This window comes from Mustela nigripes, chromosome 1 (assembly GCF_022355385.1).
Source record: "Mustela nigripes isolate SB6536 chromosome 1, MUSNIG.SB6536, whole genome shotgun sequence".
Lineage (NCBI taxonomy): Eukaryota > Metazoa > Chordata > Mammalia > Carnivora > Mustelidae > Mustela > Mustela nigripes.
Window position 1 is genome coordinate 39258805 of NC_081557.1, and position 18259 is coordinate 39277063.

The 18259-nt window shown below is 38.0% G+C and overlaps 1 protein-coding gene across 2 annotated transcripts in view; it reads right to left on the minus strand.

The window, feature by feature from the left end:
• The window catches only part of USP47 (ubiquitin specific peptidase 47), a 110795-nt gene extending 93470 nt beyond the window's left edge, over positions 1-17325 (minus strand). For both annotated transcript variants that reach the window (XM_059408137.1, XM_059408120.1), the window contains exon 1: positions 17069-17325. In XM_059408137.1, coding sequence (XP_059264120.1) covers positions 17069-17107 — 39 coding nt within the window. In that variant the 5' untranslated portion in view covers positions 17108-17325. The remainder of the gene's footprint in view (positions 1-17068) is intronic.
• Positions 17326-18259: the final 934 nt, after the last annotated feature.

Below are 18259 nucleotides of genomic sequence, written 5' to 3' on the forward strand. Positions count from 1 at the left end.
GCCATTCTAAACAAAACATCTCTATAAATCATTATAATCAGAAAATGATACAAACTCCATTACCAACAAAAATATAAGACTTTCTTAGATCCAATTTTCCTCAACTCCATTCCCACTAGTATCTCTCTACAACTTCTCCCAAATAGTTCCATCTTCTTAACCCTACCTTTTCACCAGTGTGAAATTATACTGTAGGCTCAAATTTCTCAAAAGAAATCTCTTCCATATATGTAGGATTTGTTCCAGTTTAAAAAAAAAAAAATAGAATTTTGTTCCTCTTGTTAATATACTCAAAGAAAACAAATATGCCCAAAGATTTGAGGAGATTGGTCAGGAATATTACTTCAGAAAATCATAAAGATTCCATATGAACATGAATAAAGACCAATAAGTATATAGGAACAAACAAAGGGCAGATTTATATGCAAGATTCTGCTTAGCTAAAAAATGGAAATGGCTAATCTATAATATTTACTACCAAAAATGAACCACAGAAGAGGAAAGTCTAAGTCTTTAAGGGAATTTGCTAAACAAAATAAAGCAGGAAAATAATTTCATAATACATAGCTTCTGCTACTGGAAGTATAAAGTATGGCCTTAAAACTTTTAAATAAATTTCTAAAAATTGATTTTGAAAGTTTCAAAATTTTCCAAACTGATTTTAAATTTTAAAAGATTTTAATGTAAGGGCTTTTACTATTTAAAAGAAGTCTGAGGTGCCTGGGTGGCTCAGTGGGTTGGGCCTCTGCCTTTTGCTCGGGTGACGGTCTCAGGGTCCTGGGATCGAACCCCACAATGGGCTCTCTCCTCAGCGCAGAACCTGCTTCCTGCACCCCCCACCTTTGCCTCTCTGCCTACTTGTGATCTCTCTGTCAAATAAATAAATAAAATCTTAAAAAAAAAAAAAAGGAGTTTGCTAATAATCACTATCTGCTTTAACCTGCTTTCTAAATTCAAATCTTCATATATGAATTTTCTAAAAAACAACTTTGTACTTGCTATAAAAGTTCAGTTCAAAGCATAAAAAATTGTAACTACACTCTATGTTGTACATATACATATACAAATACAAATTCTGTGATAAAAAAATCTGCATTACTTTTTTTTAAAAGATTTTATTTATTTGACAGAGATCACAAGTAGGCAGAGAGGCAGGCAGAAAGAGAGAGAGAGAGAGAGAGAGGAGGAAGCAGGCTCCCTGCTGAGCAGAGAACCCCATGTGGAACTCAATCCCAGGACCCCGGGATCATGACCAGAGCTGAAGGCAGAAGCTTTAACCCAATGAGCCACGCAGGTGCCCCACGAATCTGCAATATTAACAGGTGCTTATTCAATGTATCAGGATATGGATTTTCTGAACTTAAACTAATACTGAATAAGATATAACATCAATGGTCTGTCAATTTATGACATTTGTTTCCAAATCATATAGCACACTATAATAAAGTATAACAAACAGTATGACTTACTTTACTTATAATAAAGTATAACAAACAGTATGACTTACAGTATGTTTTTAAAATTTTGTAAAAATACCTATGTTCATACCTGCCCTTTGTGCTCTAGTATTAGTGAGCCCCTCTGATAACTGCATTTTACTTTCTTTTAAAACACCCATAAAGCAAGCTCCCAGAACCCCATATTATAATCAGAAAACTAAATATATAAAACTCTGAATTCTATGTAATCTATTTTTACTTGTAACAATTACATCAAGTACCCATTCAATTAGTCAAAAATGAATAACAAAGTTTCAGAACCTAAAAAAAAAAGTTAAAATTAACTATGAGCAATATACTTTACTTGACAGTTATGAAACCATCAATCATGTAATTCATCACATATGACACAGAATTATAATATTTAAAGCTGATGGACGTTTAGACATCCAATTAAACTCCTTATTTTACAGATGGGTAAAAAGAAATTCTGGGACCTGAACTGACTTGCCTTAAGGTCATATATGAACATGGATCTCCTAAGAAATATAGGCTTACTGACAACTTTATAATGTTAACGTATTTGTGGCAATAAAGATATAATGACATTATTTTCCCCCTTACGTCTAAGGGAGAATACTCTTCCCACTTCTGCTTTACTCCTTTTAATAGTTATTCTACTACTGGTAATGGGTATCCCACTAATAACATACTATAGGTATCTAAACTTAGAAACTGAACAAACTACTCTCAGGAGAGGCAATAATAAGCCCTTTACTATTCCTGTTATCTTTATTTTTGATTACAGCTAAGTTTTCTTCTGTGAGTAGGCTACTGTTGACAAGCAGTGACTCAGCTCGTGATACAACTGACTTGTTTACAGGTCTTGAATGTTCTACTGTATTATTACTAAATCAAAGAAGCTTGTTTATTGTATTATCTGTTACCATGTGCTTATTTAGCATAGATAAGAATTTTAATGTAAGAATATTACATTCTTATAATATTCTGAACATGAAATGGTACAACTGAAAAAATACATAGGTTACTCAGAACTATTAGATGACCATTTACTTCCTACTGGAGAGGCCTATAGTGCAAATGAGCAATGTTCTGCACAGGGCAAAAGATCAAGGCTACAACCCTCTGGTCAAGATGGCTACTTTTTTTTTTTTACCTGTATAATCCTATGCAAGTCATTTAGTTTTCAAGGTCCACAAAGACTTTTTCTGAAGATCAAAAGAAAATATCCTGAAAATACCCTACAAGTTATAATATAATAATATCACACAGAAGGTATTATGAAACTACCAGTTACTATCCTTAGACTTAAAAAAAGATCCTTGACTACAGTAAAATTTATAACTTATGATGTTTAAAATTGCAAAAGATTATTTTTTGGGAATAATATGAACTTCATCAGACAGAAAAAACCTGCAAAGATCTTTTGTTTTCTGACTGCATGGCCTTCTCACAAAGGGTAAAAACCTACTATTGTAAAAGTAGTAAAAACACCCACTACTTTAAAAGATCCCGTAGGTTTATAATTTAGAGACAAATCTTATTCCTTATCTGGTCCAAGTCCCTTATTTGAAAGAAGAAAAAAAGAAAGAAGTGTCAAGCGACTACTGCAAAGTCAAACCACTGTGTTTTCTGATTTCCAAACCATTTCTTCTCACCAAACCAGCAGCTATGTGAACTGGGATTTCAAATACCATCACCACTTAACATGATTACCAGTCTTCCATATGTAAATCATAAACTCCTTGGGACCCAGTACTCTTCTGTCTTCTCTCTCTCCTATCAGAACCGAGCAAATGTAATACTTGCATAAAATATGTTTTCTGGGTCAGGATTAATAAAAATCCTCAAGCATATGAAAAGATGCTCTACATCAACAGTCATTATAGAAACGCAAATTAGGGGCGCCTGGGCGGCTCAGTGGGTTAAAATCTCTGCCTTCAGCTCAGGTTGTGATCCCAGGGTCCTGGGATGGAGCCCCACATTGGGCTCTCTGCTCAGCGGGGAGCCTGCTTCCTCCTCTCTCTCTGCCTGCCTCTCTGCCTACTTGTGACCTCTGTCTATCAAATAAATAAATAAAATCTTAAAAAAAAAAAAGAAATGCAAATTAAAATCACAAAAATCACTATACACTTACTAGAATGCTAAAAAAAAAAAAAAAGAAAAAAGAAAAAAAGCAAAAACTAAACAAAAAACCCTGACATTACCAAGTACCAAAAAGGAGGATGCAGAGCAACTAAGATGCTCATACACTGCTCATCAGAATGCATTTCATTTCAGAGAAGTTTGGCAGTTTCTTACAAAGTTAAAGATGCATTTAACACCCAAAAAACAAGTATGCAAGTACTTGCAGCAGCTTTATTCAGAATCCTCAAAAACTGGAAATAAATATCCATTAGCTGGTGAATGGAGAAATAATCGCTGCACTCAGCACTAAGAAGGAAGACTACTGATACATGAAACAACATGAATGACTCTCATAGTTTTATACTAGAGGAAAGAAGTCAGACTCAAAATGCTACATACTATATGAATTATATGATGTTCTACAAAGGCAAAATATGAGGACAGAAAACAGATCAGTGGTTGCAGAGCCTTGAGTGTGAGGTGGACAGCGGAAGCGTGAAGGGGGGGGTAGCGCACTGTTTACAAGGGGCCTCAACTGTATTAAGTTTGTCAAAATTCACAAAGCTGTATACCATATAAGGGCAAACTTTATTACATAATTATACCTTGTAAACCTGACTTAAAAAAAAAAAGTTTCATTCAAGCTCTTCCACTAGCTGAGACCTTGAGTAACTTCTTGAGCTTTTACAGCCTTTATGTTTTTCTGATCCAAAAATAAAGTGGAGCGGGGTGGTAGTGAAGGGACTGTAATACCTAACTACTATATCCCTTCCAGTATTAAATCATACTACTGAATTGTAGAAACATTTTCTGTGTCTGTTTCTTTCTATGTCTGGATGTGTGCCATGTTAATAGTAAATAATGTAATGCCAAATAAATATTAAAAGACATGTGAATATAAAATGTCAAAATTAAAGCAATAATATTTCTCAAATGTCCTTTAATAAGAGACTTCATTGTTAGGTATCTAATTTTTCACCAATTGCCTTCCGTTACCACAAAGTACTATAAATAAACATAATGTAATAAATCATACAACTTGCTATAAATTTAAAATTAAGGGCAATAAAATGAAAGCACGTAAGCACATAAAATGGTAGCCATTTTATATCAATAAAAATGGATATAAATGTATATAAAATGTATATAAACTCATAGTTTATTTATATTGAGTAAAGCAATACGTATCTTTTAGGAAGCGAGTCCCACAAAATTTGACTTTTTAATGCAACCTAGAACTGGGGTTATAATCAAGAGCTCCTCGGGGCTAAATATTAAAGTCTTAATTTTATTTGGAACATTAGAGATTTCCTCAGGAAGATTTCATTAATCCCCTAATTAAAAACATTCCTTGTGGTGTTCTCAGTTGTGTGGCTGCCACCATAAGAGTCCCCAGGAGAGTCATGATTCTCCGGTACCAGTGCCACCTCTACCCTGCTGAGCTTTAGCAGAAAGAAAGGGGGTGAACACTGGAGTTCTACATCCTACTTACTCCATACTAGTTCTCCCTTACCAAGACTAATGCCTACAAACAAATCAGTAGTAAAGCACTTAGGAAACTATCAACTACAAAAGTCACTCACAAAATGTCCTTATGTGAAGAAACCTTATCATTGTAAGCCTTGTACTGTCAGTGAAAATCAGAAGTTCTGAACTTCCCACTTGCAAATTTCCCTTCTAGCATTAAATGTGAGAATCTGCTCAGGACTTCAAAACATATCTACACTCCCAGGAGTACAGCTCCTGGCACTTTTCTGGACGCAAATGAGGCCTACCTGCTTAGCATATCTGAAGACACCTACCTGTGTGTTATCCGTATAAAAATGTAACAAGTATGCCAAAAGAGATTCTGCCAGCATGACTCACATGTGGGAAATGCACTTACGATGCATTATGATGGGAAACATTTCATTCTTAAAAAAAAAAAAGGACCTAATTAAATAATTGCAAATGGGGAAAAAAAAACAGGTAAAAGAATAAGGTATTATTAGCAAGTTCCCCCTTCCCCATTTTCATTTGTGTATAGATTTTTAATATTAAAGTAGGGACATAAAACATTCATGCAAGTAAAATATGTTTCAGTGAAGAAGTTTCAGGAATTAGATTTATAAATATTTCAAAAACTTGTTAACTTTTTCTGGGAAAAAGTTGATTTCAAGCCTCCTAATGCTTGCACAGTAAAAAATCTAAACTCCTCACAGGCATACAAAGCCTTCAGCACTTGTAAGACACAATCTTCCAGAACCATCTTCTACTACTCAACCCCAAACAATCTATCCATCTATACTAAACTTTTGTCAATTCCTAAAATGCATTACAAACCTCTGTGTTGTTGTTTTTTTTTTAAGATTTTATTTATTTGTTTGAAAGACAGAGATCACAAGTAGGCAGAGAGGCAGGCAGAGAGAGAGAGGAGAAAGCAGGCTCCCTGCTGAGCAGAGAGCCCGATGGCGGGGCTCAATCCCAGGACTGGGATCATGACCTGAGCAGAAGGCAGAGGCTTTAACCCACTGAGCCACCCAGGCGCCCCAACCTCTGTGTTTTAAATGCTACTCCTTCTAACTAAATTAACTAGACTAGCATCTAGAACTAGAACTAGTTCGGGTATCTTATTTATCTTTGAACCTGATTCTAGCAGCTACTAACTCAATGTTTAACAGAATAATGAATTCTACTGAATCAGAAACTATAGAAACCTACACTAAGAAAAATTAAAGGACGTTTATGATAAAAATGAAAATAGCTAAGTATGATTTGAAACAGGAAAATATCATTTGTATAGTCAAACTACAATAATTTGGTTATACTACAAAACTTCACATAAAGTCATGAATGAGATCCATGGTCTTCCTAAAGCTAAACCTATTAATCTCAGCAAAGGTATGAGATTCACTATATACAGAAAAGTTTAAATTCTAGACTTCTTCTTAATTATGTTACTTAATAGCCCTTAATTTTTCTTTACTCGAAAGCCACTATATTTGTTGAATACAAGCATGTTATGCTTGCTAGGCTAATATTTGAAAGACTCTGCAAGTCTCATATGAGTTAACTAACGCAGCATCATATCTAGAGCACAATCAATGTACAACTGACAGAAACAGTCTCTTTCATCCCTGTCGACTGGCTCTACTCTAGAGTTAAAAGTCAGAATTATCACATACATAAAGTTCTTTCAGAAACAAACTATTCTTAACATGGATCCTGCTTTAAAATAGCATCCCACACTGAATCTTATAAAGCAGTAATCTGTTAATCTTATAAGGCATCTTGACAATTATCTATACATATAAACCAATTTTTCTCAGAACCTCATTAGACTCAAAAACTTATTTTTAACATTTGTACTCTAACATGTTCTAGTTTTCAATTAAAGCAGTAAGAATAGCAGTATGTTTATATCAGCAATATTTGAGGATATAAAAGAACCTGTCAAATCCAACAATCATTTAGGATTTGTGCAAACACACAGATATTTAGCTAACAGGTCATAATTAGAACTGTAACTGTAATGACTAGTATATTCAATAACTAAATATGACTTCATTTTCATTTTTTTAAAAATATTTTTTATTATTCATTTGACAGAGAGAGATCACAAGTAGGCAGAGAGACAGGCAGAGAGAGAGAGAGAGGAGGAAGGAGGCTCCCTGCTGAGCAGAGAGCCCGATGCGGGACTCGATCCCAGAACCCTGGGATCATGACCTGAGCCGAAGGCAGCAGCTTAACCCACTGAGCCACCCAGGCGCCCCTGACTTCATTTTCATTTAATCAATATTTACTGGACAATGCAAAGCACATTGCGCTGGTCCCTAGAAAGAATATAAGATGAAAGTAATAACATAATGGAGGGGTATGCTGACATTTATAGAGTGCTTATTATGTGCAAGAAACCTTACATGTATTAACTCACTTCTTGTTCCCAAGCCTAGGATGTAGTTACTAGTATCCTCATTTAAATATGGTATCAAGAAATTAAGTAACTTGCCCAAGGTCACAAAGCTACTATTTGAACCCAGGCACTCGGGTTGTCATGTCCTGCCTTTGAAGATTTTCCAGTCTAATAAAGGTAATAATGTAGTAACATGTAACTTATAAGGGGGTATAATTTTTCAAATGTCAAAAGATATAGTGCAATGGGTTTCAGGGTTAGGGAAATGTAATCAGGTTGAAAGAGAATCAGAAATGGTTACTTGTGGGAAGAAGAGCTAGATTTTGCTGGCTGGATAATATTTTAAGAGCATGTTTTTTTTTTTTTATTTAAAGATTTTATTTATTTATTTGACAGAGAGAGATCACAAGTAGGCAGAGAGGCAGGCAGAGAGAGAGAGAGAGAGAGGGAAGCAGGCTCCCTGCTGAGCAGAGAGCCCGACGTGGGGCTCGATCCCAGGACCCTGAGATCATGACCTGAGCCGAAGGCAGCGGCTCAACCCACTGAGCCACCCAGGTGCCCCAAGAGCATGTTTTTAAAAAAACATTAAAATTTGACACCCATTATCTCAGTAATTTTCATAAAAACAGTGGGTTATAGCAACAGTTTTATATAAATATCAACGCCTATTTTATATATACATGGTTCAGTTTAGTTCTATTAAACAAAAAAATAGATATAAATTATTATTGCTCTCAACCCTAGAGATAGAGTAAATGGAAATACGTAATAAGGCAGAGAGGAGACCTCTGTTTACTTACCCTACACTTACATCCACACTATACCAACAGCAAATCATTCTCAAGAGAAATGAGTGCTCTTTAAGAATCTTGATTACGTCAGTTTTGCCAATCATTTGTCATCATTGCCAATCACAATAATTTTGCCCCAAAGGCTTTGTACAATGGAGAGTGTTTGTACAAAAGTAGATTTTAAGCCAACAGTACCCGGACAGAACACTTTAAAATCTGTGTAATAAACCTCATAAAAGAATATGCCTCTGCATACCAGGACACCTAAACATGTTGCCTAAATTGAAGAAGATCCTTAAAGACAAATGAATCAATTTTAAAAGTAGATGTCTTCTGTAATCTTAACTGACAACAGATATTTAAATTTATATATTCAGTGATATATTTTTCCCAGCCCCCTATTTTCAATATAACCTTTTCTTTCCAAGTTGGGCTATCATGGTACTTTAGTACCCTGGAAATGTACTAACCCAGTCCCTTCAATTTCAGCAAAAAAAATTATAGTACCTTGATACTGAGAGGCAAAAACTTTGACTAATCAAAAAACTGGAAAATAAGAAAGAAGCAATCCTAAAGAAAGTACTTAAGAAAGCACTTAAATAATAGTTTTCATGCAAAATTAAAGTTCACCAATTTAAAACTCCCTAGAAAACAGATGATAAAAAAGTACTTCATAATATTCACTCAGGGCAAGGGCATAGAAGTGAAGCATGAAAGCATAGAGCACATCTGGGAACAGCAACTAATGTAGCCAAATGTGGCTAAAACAAAACTGGCCTGGGGCAGGAGACAAATACATTAAGTTAGGAATTTCTGGTTAAAGAGGATAGATTGAATACAAGCATTTAGCGCTGAAGCTTCTCAAGATAATTTCAAAACAAGAGTTAAGACATTTTTTTAAAGAGCATAAACCCATAAGGAACCAGAAACATGATTTCAAAGCTGAAAAGCAGATCAAATGGTAATGTCTATTACATGTAAAGAAGCTGAATTCTCTATTAGTTTAGAAGAAAACCAAAGACACCTGGTTTATATCACATTTACAATTACACCAAAGGACTCCCATAAACTCCCTGGAGAAGTGGTTGCTTCTAGAGTTGGCGCAGAGAAAATACACCATGGGCTGAAGCATAATGTGGCGCCAGAAAGTAAGTTCTCACAAAGCAAGGATGAACACACAGATGCCAACCAGAAAGTGCTCCCCTGGCCAAGATTGGAACAGCTTAAAAAGCAAAATAAATAATAATAGAATTGGATTATAATCCAAAGAATAAAGTAAATATCCAAAAGTCTATACTGATAAATTATTATGGGGAAATAAATGGGGAAGAAGGGATAACTCTTCCTCACCAAAGAAGTCCAATTAATAAATACAGAAATGAGGAAAATAGAAAACTACTCTTAGAATACACCAGTAATAAGACAAGACCCATAGATAGATGCTAAAATTGGTGGGCAGAAGTTTAAGCCTCAACAAGGTATCTGCACAGTCTCAAAGTATTTAGTAATTATTAAAGAGGAAAATAGTAACTTTATAGTGGAGAAAACCTAACAGACAGCACCATACCCAAGTGATCAAGGTTAACATCACTAGCAGTACATCACATTCTCCCACACCTTCCAGATGGCATACTGAGAAGAACACATCACATCTGCAATATCCCTCTCTTAATTCCCAACCTCATGAGAGAGGTCATAAATCATGAGAAAATGTCAGACAAACCCAAATTGAGGGCCATTATACAAAATATCTGTTCAAAGTGTCAAGGTAGTGAAAGAGAAGGAAAGGGTAAGGACTATCACAGATAAAAAGAACCTATGGAAATAAGACAACTAAATGCAGTGTAGGATCCTGAATTTGTATCTTTGAACAAAAAGGGCCATTTGTGGAAAAACTAGTAAAATGAGGTTAATTGCTTACTCTTGACAAGTGTTTTATAGTTATATAAAATGTTAACATGAGGAGAAGCTCACTGAAGGGTATATGACAATTCTCTATTATTTCTGCAACTCTTCCAAAAAATTTTTAAAGTATAGTAGGGGGGGACCCTAAAATGCTCAGAAACTGTCAGTTTCAGACACTCTGGGAGTTAAGGGTAGAGTCCAACTAGGAGCACAGATTTGTTCAAGAAGCAGTTAGAACTCCCAGACCTCTCTTCTACTCCTTGACCCTTTCTGGCAAAAGGTTACATGACCTCTGAGAGTGTGAAACTGGATATCTCTGCACTAGAGGATGTTAGTCTCAAATGAATGTGAAGAATGCCATACTGAAAACTGGAGAACAAATGAAAATGTATTTGCATACTTAATGATGAAACCCAAATCCCTTTTTCCTACTCAGTCCCCAAGCCTGTTCTCTCTAGGCATAAGATCAGAAATCTTTTCTGGGAAATCAATCCAGCACAAGAGAAAAGAGGTGTCACTGGGAGTCTGCAAGGAAATTATTCAGCCATATCACTCTAGAGGGAAAACCATAATCATCCACTTGTAAGGCTGCTAAGCTTTTTAAGGCACTTTTTTTTTTTAAGATTTTTATTTATTTATTTGACAGACAGACATCACAAGTAGACAGAGAGGCAGGCAGAGAGAGAGGAGGAAGCAGGCTCCCTGCTGAGCAGAGAGCCCGATGTGGTGGGATCCATCGTGCTGGATCCCACGGTGCTCGATCCCATGACCCTGGGATCATGACCTGAGCGGAAGACAGAGGCTTTAACCCACTGAGCCACCCAGGCGCCCAAGGCACCTCTTTTAAGTAAGAGTCGACTTCAAAGAATCACTAGGCATCCAAGGAAAGCATCTCATATGAAAGACAAAGCCCAAGCAAATAAACACAAAAAGGAAATTTGGAGGAAAGGGGGAATGTGTAGAGAAAAAAACAACTACTAATTTCCTAAGAGAGATAAGACACTGTATCCACAAGACAGAAAAAGGATATTTAAAATTTTTTTCAGAAGAAAAAAAGAGTGCTTGGAAATTATAAATATGATGGCAGAAATAAAACTGTAGTAGAAGAACTGGAAGATAAAAGTTGAGAAAAATTTTCCATAAAGCAAGAGGGAAAGGAATGGAAAATAGAAGAAAACAGGTAAGAATATTAGAGAAACCAGTTCATAGGCCCAAAACCTAATCCATAGGAACTCAAGAGAAAGAAGAGAGAAAACCGAAGGAAGAAATGGGGGGGGGGGGGGGAGTATTTAAGGAAATTACCCAGAACTGATGAATTTCTGAATAAGACTACCCTGAACTTGACAGAAATGGATTTTAAAAAAGACCTATACCAAGGCACATAATACAGGAATTTCAAAACTCTGGGAGAAAAGATTCTCAAAGCTTCTAGAAAGGGAAAAAAAAAAAGTTTCAAAATAGGGGAAAAGAATCTTCTAGGCATCTGATGTCTCAACAGCAACACTGAAATAAAGAAAACAATGGAACAATGTTAAAAAATATTCTGAGAGAAAATTATTTCTTACTAAGAATTCTCTGCCTAGCCAAATGATCTATAAAGCAAGAGGACAGAAATATTTTCAGACATGTGAGGTTTGGAAAAAAGTATATGCTGTCCAGAAAGCTATTGAAAGTGGTCCTCCAAAATGACAAAATGAGCAAAGAAGACACCAGATATGGAACTAAGAGCCCCAATACAATAGAGTCCTGAGCGGGGCTACTAAGATGATAGTAAAGGCAAATATAAACAACAGCTGCAATTCAAGAAAACTTAAATAAAAAATAAGTAGGTTTGAACAGAGTAAGAAGAGATTTATACACTTGAGAGAACTGGACTAAATCACGGCTTCTCAACAGTGTCCCTACTGACATTTTGGACTGCACAGTTCTTTCTTGTGGGAGTCTGTGCTGTGGATGTAGGATGATGTTTGGTAGCAGAGCCTGCTTCCACCACTAGGCATCAGTAGCACACTCCCTGCCTTCCCAACATTGCCAATGTCCACTGTGTTGCCCCCTGTTGGTAACCTCTTGCTAAATTAATGATAAGTACACAGAAAACTAAACAAAAGCAAGTTTTTAAAAAAAAACATTAACACAGGAAAAACAAAATATACAGCAAAGGAAAACAATTACAGTAAACTACAAGACTCAATTATGAATAGCTTATAGTCACATTGATACACACTCTGAGTACTGGTATAACCAAACTACTTACAATATGACAATACTGGGAAGACTGAGCAGAACTGAGAAATGTGTCTGGGTATGGCTTGGGATAGCGGTACACCTTAGCTTCTACTTGTAGTAAGTCAGTAGATAATGCCTTAAACTGAAAACTCCAGAAAGAACACTACAGACAGAACATTTTGAGATATGGAGATAAATATCAAAGAAATAAATTGAAAGTGATTGTGTCTAAAGAGCCCAAAACAAAAGAGGGAATTTGTAGAGGACTGTTTTGTCAATAGTCCTGCAGAACTATTCAACTCTTTTTAAACATGTACACATATAGCTTTGATAAAAATTAAACTTAAAAGAAAACAACTGAAGCTAGATTATGAAGTACTTTCACTCGTTAAGGCCATACTGACTTAGAACTAAACAGCTCTACAACTTTGAGCAAGGTCCTCAACCTCTTCAAAGCCTTACCTTCTTCAACTATAAGATTATGAAGAATAGCAGCTGTCTTAAAGGGGTATGATAGGAACTAAATAAGATAACATATGCATAAGGTTTACCACAGTATTTTGCACACAGTGCTTACAAATAGTACCTATTACTCAATTTGCAATCAGAAGTTATTAACTATAAACTTTAGAAAGTAAGTAAATCATAATCTCTCCTGTTTTAGAAAGTAACTGACAGTTGTAGAGAGGACAGATTCCTAAAGAGCCTAGAAGTCAGAGACCTGAACTCATTTAAATATGAAAAAAAGGAAAATAGAGGAGTCAAAAAAATCTTGGAACTTAAATAAATAGATGCTGACAACACTAACTGAACAGAACATAGAAAGAATTGTGTTGAGAAGAGAATACGAGGAGAGAGAAGAGATATGAGCCTGATATTACCTACATGTAATCTATGGGTCCTAGCATACAACCAAATAGAGATATCAGGTATGCAGGTGGAAATCTGAATCTAGAAGAGAGGTCAGGGCTGGAGACAGAAATGGGTATATTATAATCAAGTGGATCAGATTACTCTGTGGCAAACTCAGAGCAAGAAGAGAGGGAAAAGATAAAAATCATGAGCATAAAAAACATTGTAACACGATACCAATAATTACCTCAAAAACTACAATTAGGTTATCTAACTTTTTTTTTAAGTAATGTATATACCCATTGCTGAAATAAGTAAAGAAAATCTAAATATAGCCCAATGATCCAGATATCCAGGAATAACAATTGTTAATATTTTAGGCTATTTCTTTTAATCTTTCAATGCCTATAACCCTAAACTGTCCATTTTTTCCCTGACAAATTTGGAATCCTATACAACTGCACTCAGCTTTTTTACTTTATTAAGTCAGCATTTCCAATGGTATCTTAAATACTAATGATTTTTAATTAAACACTCCAATTTAAGTAAACTACAGATGAGTGTCACTTGACATAACTGTCATATTTGCTTCTGACTGGTAAAGGAGAATCAACACCCAAATTTTTTTTAAAAAGGCTAATTTTTAAAGAATGATCAAAAACAAGAAAGACCAATGTAGCACATTTCCTTAGCAATTTAATTAGGAAACATAAAATTAAAAGAATATTCATGATACAAACCATAATAAATCCTGTGTCATGGAATATTATTCTACTTATCTTTTATAATTTGGAAATGTAAAAGACATTCTTAACTCATAGGCCATACAAAAACAGGCTATGATACCTGTAGTACACAAAGCAGCCCTCTTTGGAGTCCTCTAAGATGTATCTGTCCTTGAGCTTCAGGGACCAAAATAATATATTATTCATTCAACAACTACACACATGCATGAATGCACACACCTAAGCAAGATCTAAATCTAGCAGGGGTCAGGGTTCCCTATACAAAGGTCCTAAGCAAACAAAAAACAATAAAACCCTCTATATTGTTGATAATAAGCCATTAGAACAGAAGCAAATTTTTGTTTTAATTTTGCAATTTATTTTCACATAGTAAATGTACTTAGAGAGTTACAAACTAGTCTTACACACCCTCCAAGTTATATGAAGGTAACCATAAAATAGGGTATAATCAAGGAATAGTGAAGGGATATGAGTTCTAGCCCTTACACTGTCATTTACTCATTACGTGACCTTAAACAAGTCACTTTTTAAAAAAGATTTTATTTATTTATTTGACAGACAGATCACAAGTAGGCAGAGAGGCAGGCAGAGAGAAAGGGGGAAGCAGGCTCCCTGCCGAGCAGAGAGCCCAATGCATGGCTCCATCCCAGGACCCTGAGATCATGACCCAAGCTGAGGGCAAAGGCTTAACCCACTGAGCCACCCAAGAGCCCCCTAAACAAGTCACTTTCAATCCTCTGGCCCTAATTTCCTCATTTGTAAAGTGAAAGGGATTAAGTTACTAGATGATCACTATACTCTCCCTTTAGCACTGTATGATTCAACTCCAACTTAAAAAGACAGGGTATGACAAAGAGAAAAGTGGTAATTAAGGACATAAAAAGGATACTGACTAAATAAGCAGGCAGATAAGAAAAACAGGTAGGAATAAGACCAAAAAAGTACAATATTACTAAACAACTAAATTAATAAAATAAAGAAAAATTCAGCAAGAGGAGTATGGTCATCAAAAAAGAAAGAACTAGGCAACCAAGCTAAAAAAGGCAAAAACTTCAAGTAAGTCTTAAGACTTGAGACCACTGGGGCGCCTGGGTGGCTCAGTGGGTAAAGCCGCTGCCTTCGGCTCAGGTCATGATCTCAGGGTCCTGGGATCGAGTCCCGCATCGGGCTCTCTGCTCAGCGGGGAGCCTGCTTCCTTCTCTCTCTCTCTGCCTGCCTCTCAGTGTACTTGTAATTTCTCTCTGTCAAATAAATAAATAAAATCTTTAAAAAAAAAAAAAAAAAAAAGACTTGAGACCACTGTGCATGCTTCCAGGAATCATGAGACGAGCCAAGGAAAAAGAACAGCCTGAAGATCAATCTAGAGAATGGGAGGGGGGTGGGGGAGACATATGTTCCAAAAAATGTAAAAGAAAAAAAAAAAGTTGCGATGTGCTTGAAGCCTCAGGTAAGGGAGTTAGTCTTAAAGGAGAGGCAATTAATCTTTAAAATCCAAAAGGTAAAAGCGGTATTACAGTATTGGTTTTTACACAACTGATATTTTTCTGCAAAGCTGCATATTTATATCATGGTTTTTTTAAGACATCAAATTATTAGGGAAATAAATCTGATGTTGCATTTTCTTAAAGCAGAGTTTCACCTATACTGTATTTTTCTAACAATCAAAAAATTAAGAAAGGACTAACTTTACTTTTTGTAAGAATGAAAACCAGCAATATGTAGCTTTAAAAGAAAATGCATGTTTATCTTTCTTACAGCACCTATCACTTCTGTTCTTTCGTAAGAGTTACGTATTTATGTAGTAAAATACCTCTCCTTTAAATGAAGCTCAACGAATATTACCAACACTCTCTTAGTAGCTTTGAAAGCTCCCACGGCAAGGACTCTAATTCATGTTTATCTGCCTTGCACAGAGTTGGTGATGTTCGATGAATAAATACTGACATACGATAGCCAGGTTTAAAAAAAAAAAAACTGTCCTTGCAAAACAACTGCCATCTGATAATGTAGGAAAAATATTTTATCAGATACATAACTCCAGTATCACTTTTGCAGTGTCAGAGCTTGCTTAAGTAGCAATTTTGCTACAAACTATCTAAAAAAAAAAAAAGAATGTTTAATGGATATCGCTTATAAACATCAAGATTCTACACAGCTCATTTCAACAGGACACTGTCTCTATTTAAGGTATATGAGAAAAAAAAAAATCCAAAGCATTAGCCTGATGATCAACTAGTTAAAAATACACATTTGGATACGCTGAAGATATTTATAAAGCCAACAGGGATACTATTAATATATTGAAATACACTGGCCAGCGCTGGATTCTACCATTAATCTTCTACTACTATTCAAGAGAAGCCAAGAAGTTAAGGCTTCTCATATCACTTGCTTTAAAGAATTCAAGCAGTCACCCAAACTAGCATACACAACCCAGCTACAAAAAGTAGTTCAGCTCTCCATATGGTAATGTTTAGCTATCTCTCACCTTTCCGTGAAAGTGAGCATTTACTTTTTCAACGATCTTCCACAGGCCCCATTTAGGCAAACCAACAGGATTACCAAGTAACAGGAGTTCCAAAAAGTCCTAACAGTTAACTCTGCCCTCCCTCAGATCTCAAGTTGGGTGTAGATTTCACAAGCCCTGAAAGCTACACACTGCCACTGTCAAAACCAGAAGCAGCACCGTCACCCTGTCGTGCCCATCAACAACTGTTACAGAAATTTTTCTTTGAAATTATCTTGGCTCGACATGTTAAATAAGTACTTAAAAGGCCACCTTCTCCCCCAAAGCCGGACCTGATTCCTTCCAGTCCGCTCCTTTACCGTCCGGCCCGACAAACCCGACAGGGGAGGTCTCGGCTCCCCCTCCCCCGGCCCCTAGATCCAGTCGGGTCTCCCAACTGCCCGCCCCCCCCCCCCCACCCCCCCCCCCCCCCCCCCCCCCCCCCCCCCCCCCCCCAGCCGGGCCCGCACACGAGCTGGGCCCGCAGCCGACCCCTCGCCCGGGCCTGCACCGCCTCGAGCGGACACAGGCCTCGGGCCTAGCCTCCTCCGCTGGCCCCTCACCTCTTTCGGGACCAGTTGGTTCTCCTCGCCGGGCACCATGGCTCAGACTCTGGCCGCTCCTCTCCGCCCTGCCGGGGGAGGGGGCAGGGTGGTGGCGGCTCTCTATCTCAGAAGAGAACGGCAGCGGCAGTCATCCTCTCCGCCGCCTGCGCTCCGGCAACCGCGGAGGCCTCAGCCTGGGCCTCAGACACCAGCGCGCAGACACCGACCCACGGCTGCTCCGCCGCCGCCGCCGCCGCCGTCGCCGCCGCCGTCGCCTTCGTCGTCGGCCCCTCCCCCAGCCCGCTGCAATCAATGGAAAAATGGCGGCGGCCGCTCTCGCGAGAATTCGAGCCGTCGGGCTCCGAGCCCGGCGCTAGGCGCCCAAGGTGTTGAGGCAGCTGTCGCTCGCGTCTAATTACCTCAGCTCTTACTAAGCCCCGGGATGTACAAAATCGGTTGAGCGGCCATGCAAACAAACGCCTTTCACGGGAGGGATGCTGGACAGTCCAGTTCGGGAGTCCCTCTGCCGGCAGGGAAGGACCAGGCCTCAGACCATTCCATGGCTTCTTGGGCTCTTCGGACTCTCCCCACCAGGGAAAGACGGGAGCCGAAAGCTCCTTCTCTGACCTTACCGCCAACCAGCACTGCCCTCCCTTCCCGTCAGAAGAGCGTCTTAACTCCATCTCCTCTTCGCAAAGCCCTCGCCTCTCCTGGGAGAGAAAGCGTCACGGGCGGTCTCCCGGCCTCCGGGCTCGGACGCGGCCCCAGCCAGAGGGAACTGCGTTTTCTTTTCACCCCCTCTGCCTGCACTCCTGACGGCCCGGCTCCAGGCACCTCAAAGCCATCTCCTGCGAGGGGAGGCGGCAGCCCTCGCTTCGGAGAAACGGTGTCATTTCTTTCCCCCGCCACCCCCCAAAACACACACCCACACCCCCCCCCCCCCCCCCATTAGAGCGGCACTCTCTTGTCCCCTTTATGGGAACTTCCTCCTCCAACAGGTTCCAGCCTGGGACTGAGATCGCTTCTGAGAGTAGGGCTGCAGTTTGAACCCTACCAAACTCCTTAAGAATGTTTCAGAGTACTTACATCTCTGACTGTAAGCATTGTGCTGTTTTAGACGAAACAAATAACGCAATAGTTATTTTTCCAAATCTCACTCATTAAACCCTCCCTTATGAAGACTCGGTGGGGTGTCCTTCCTGAAGACTT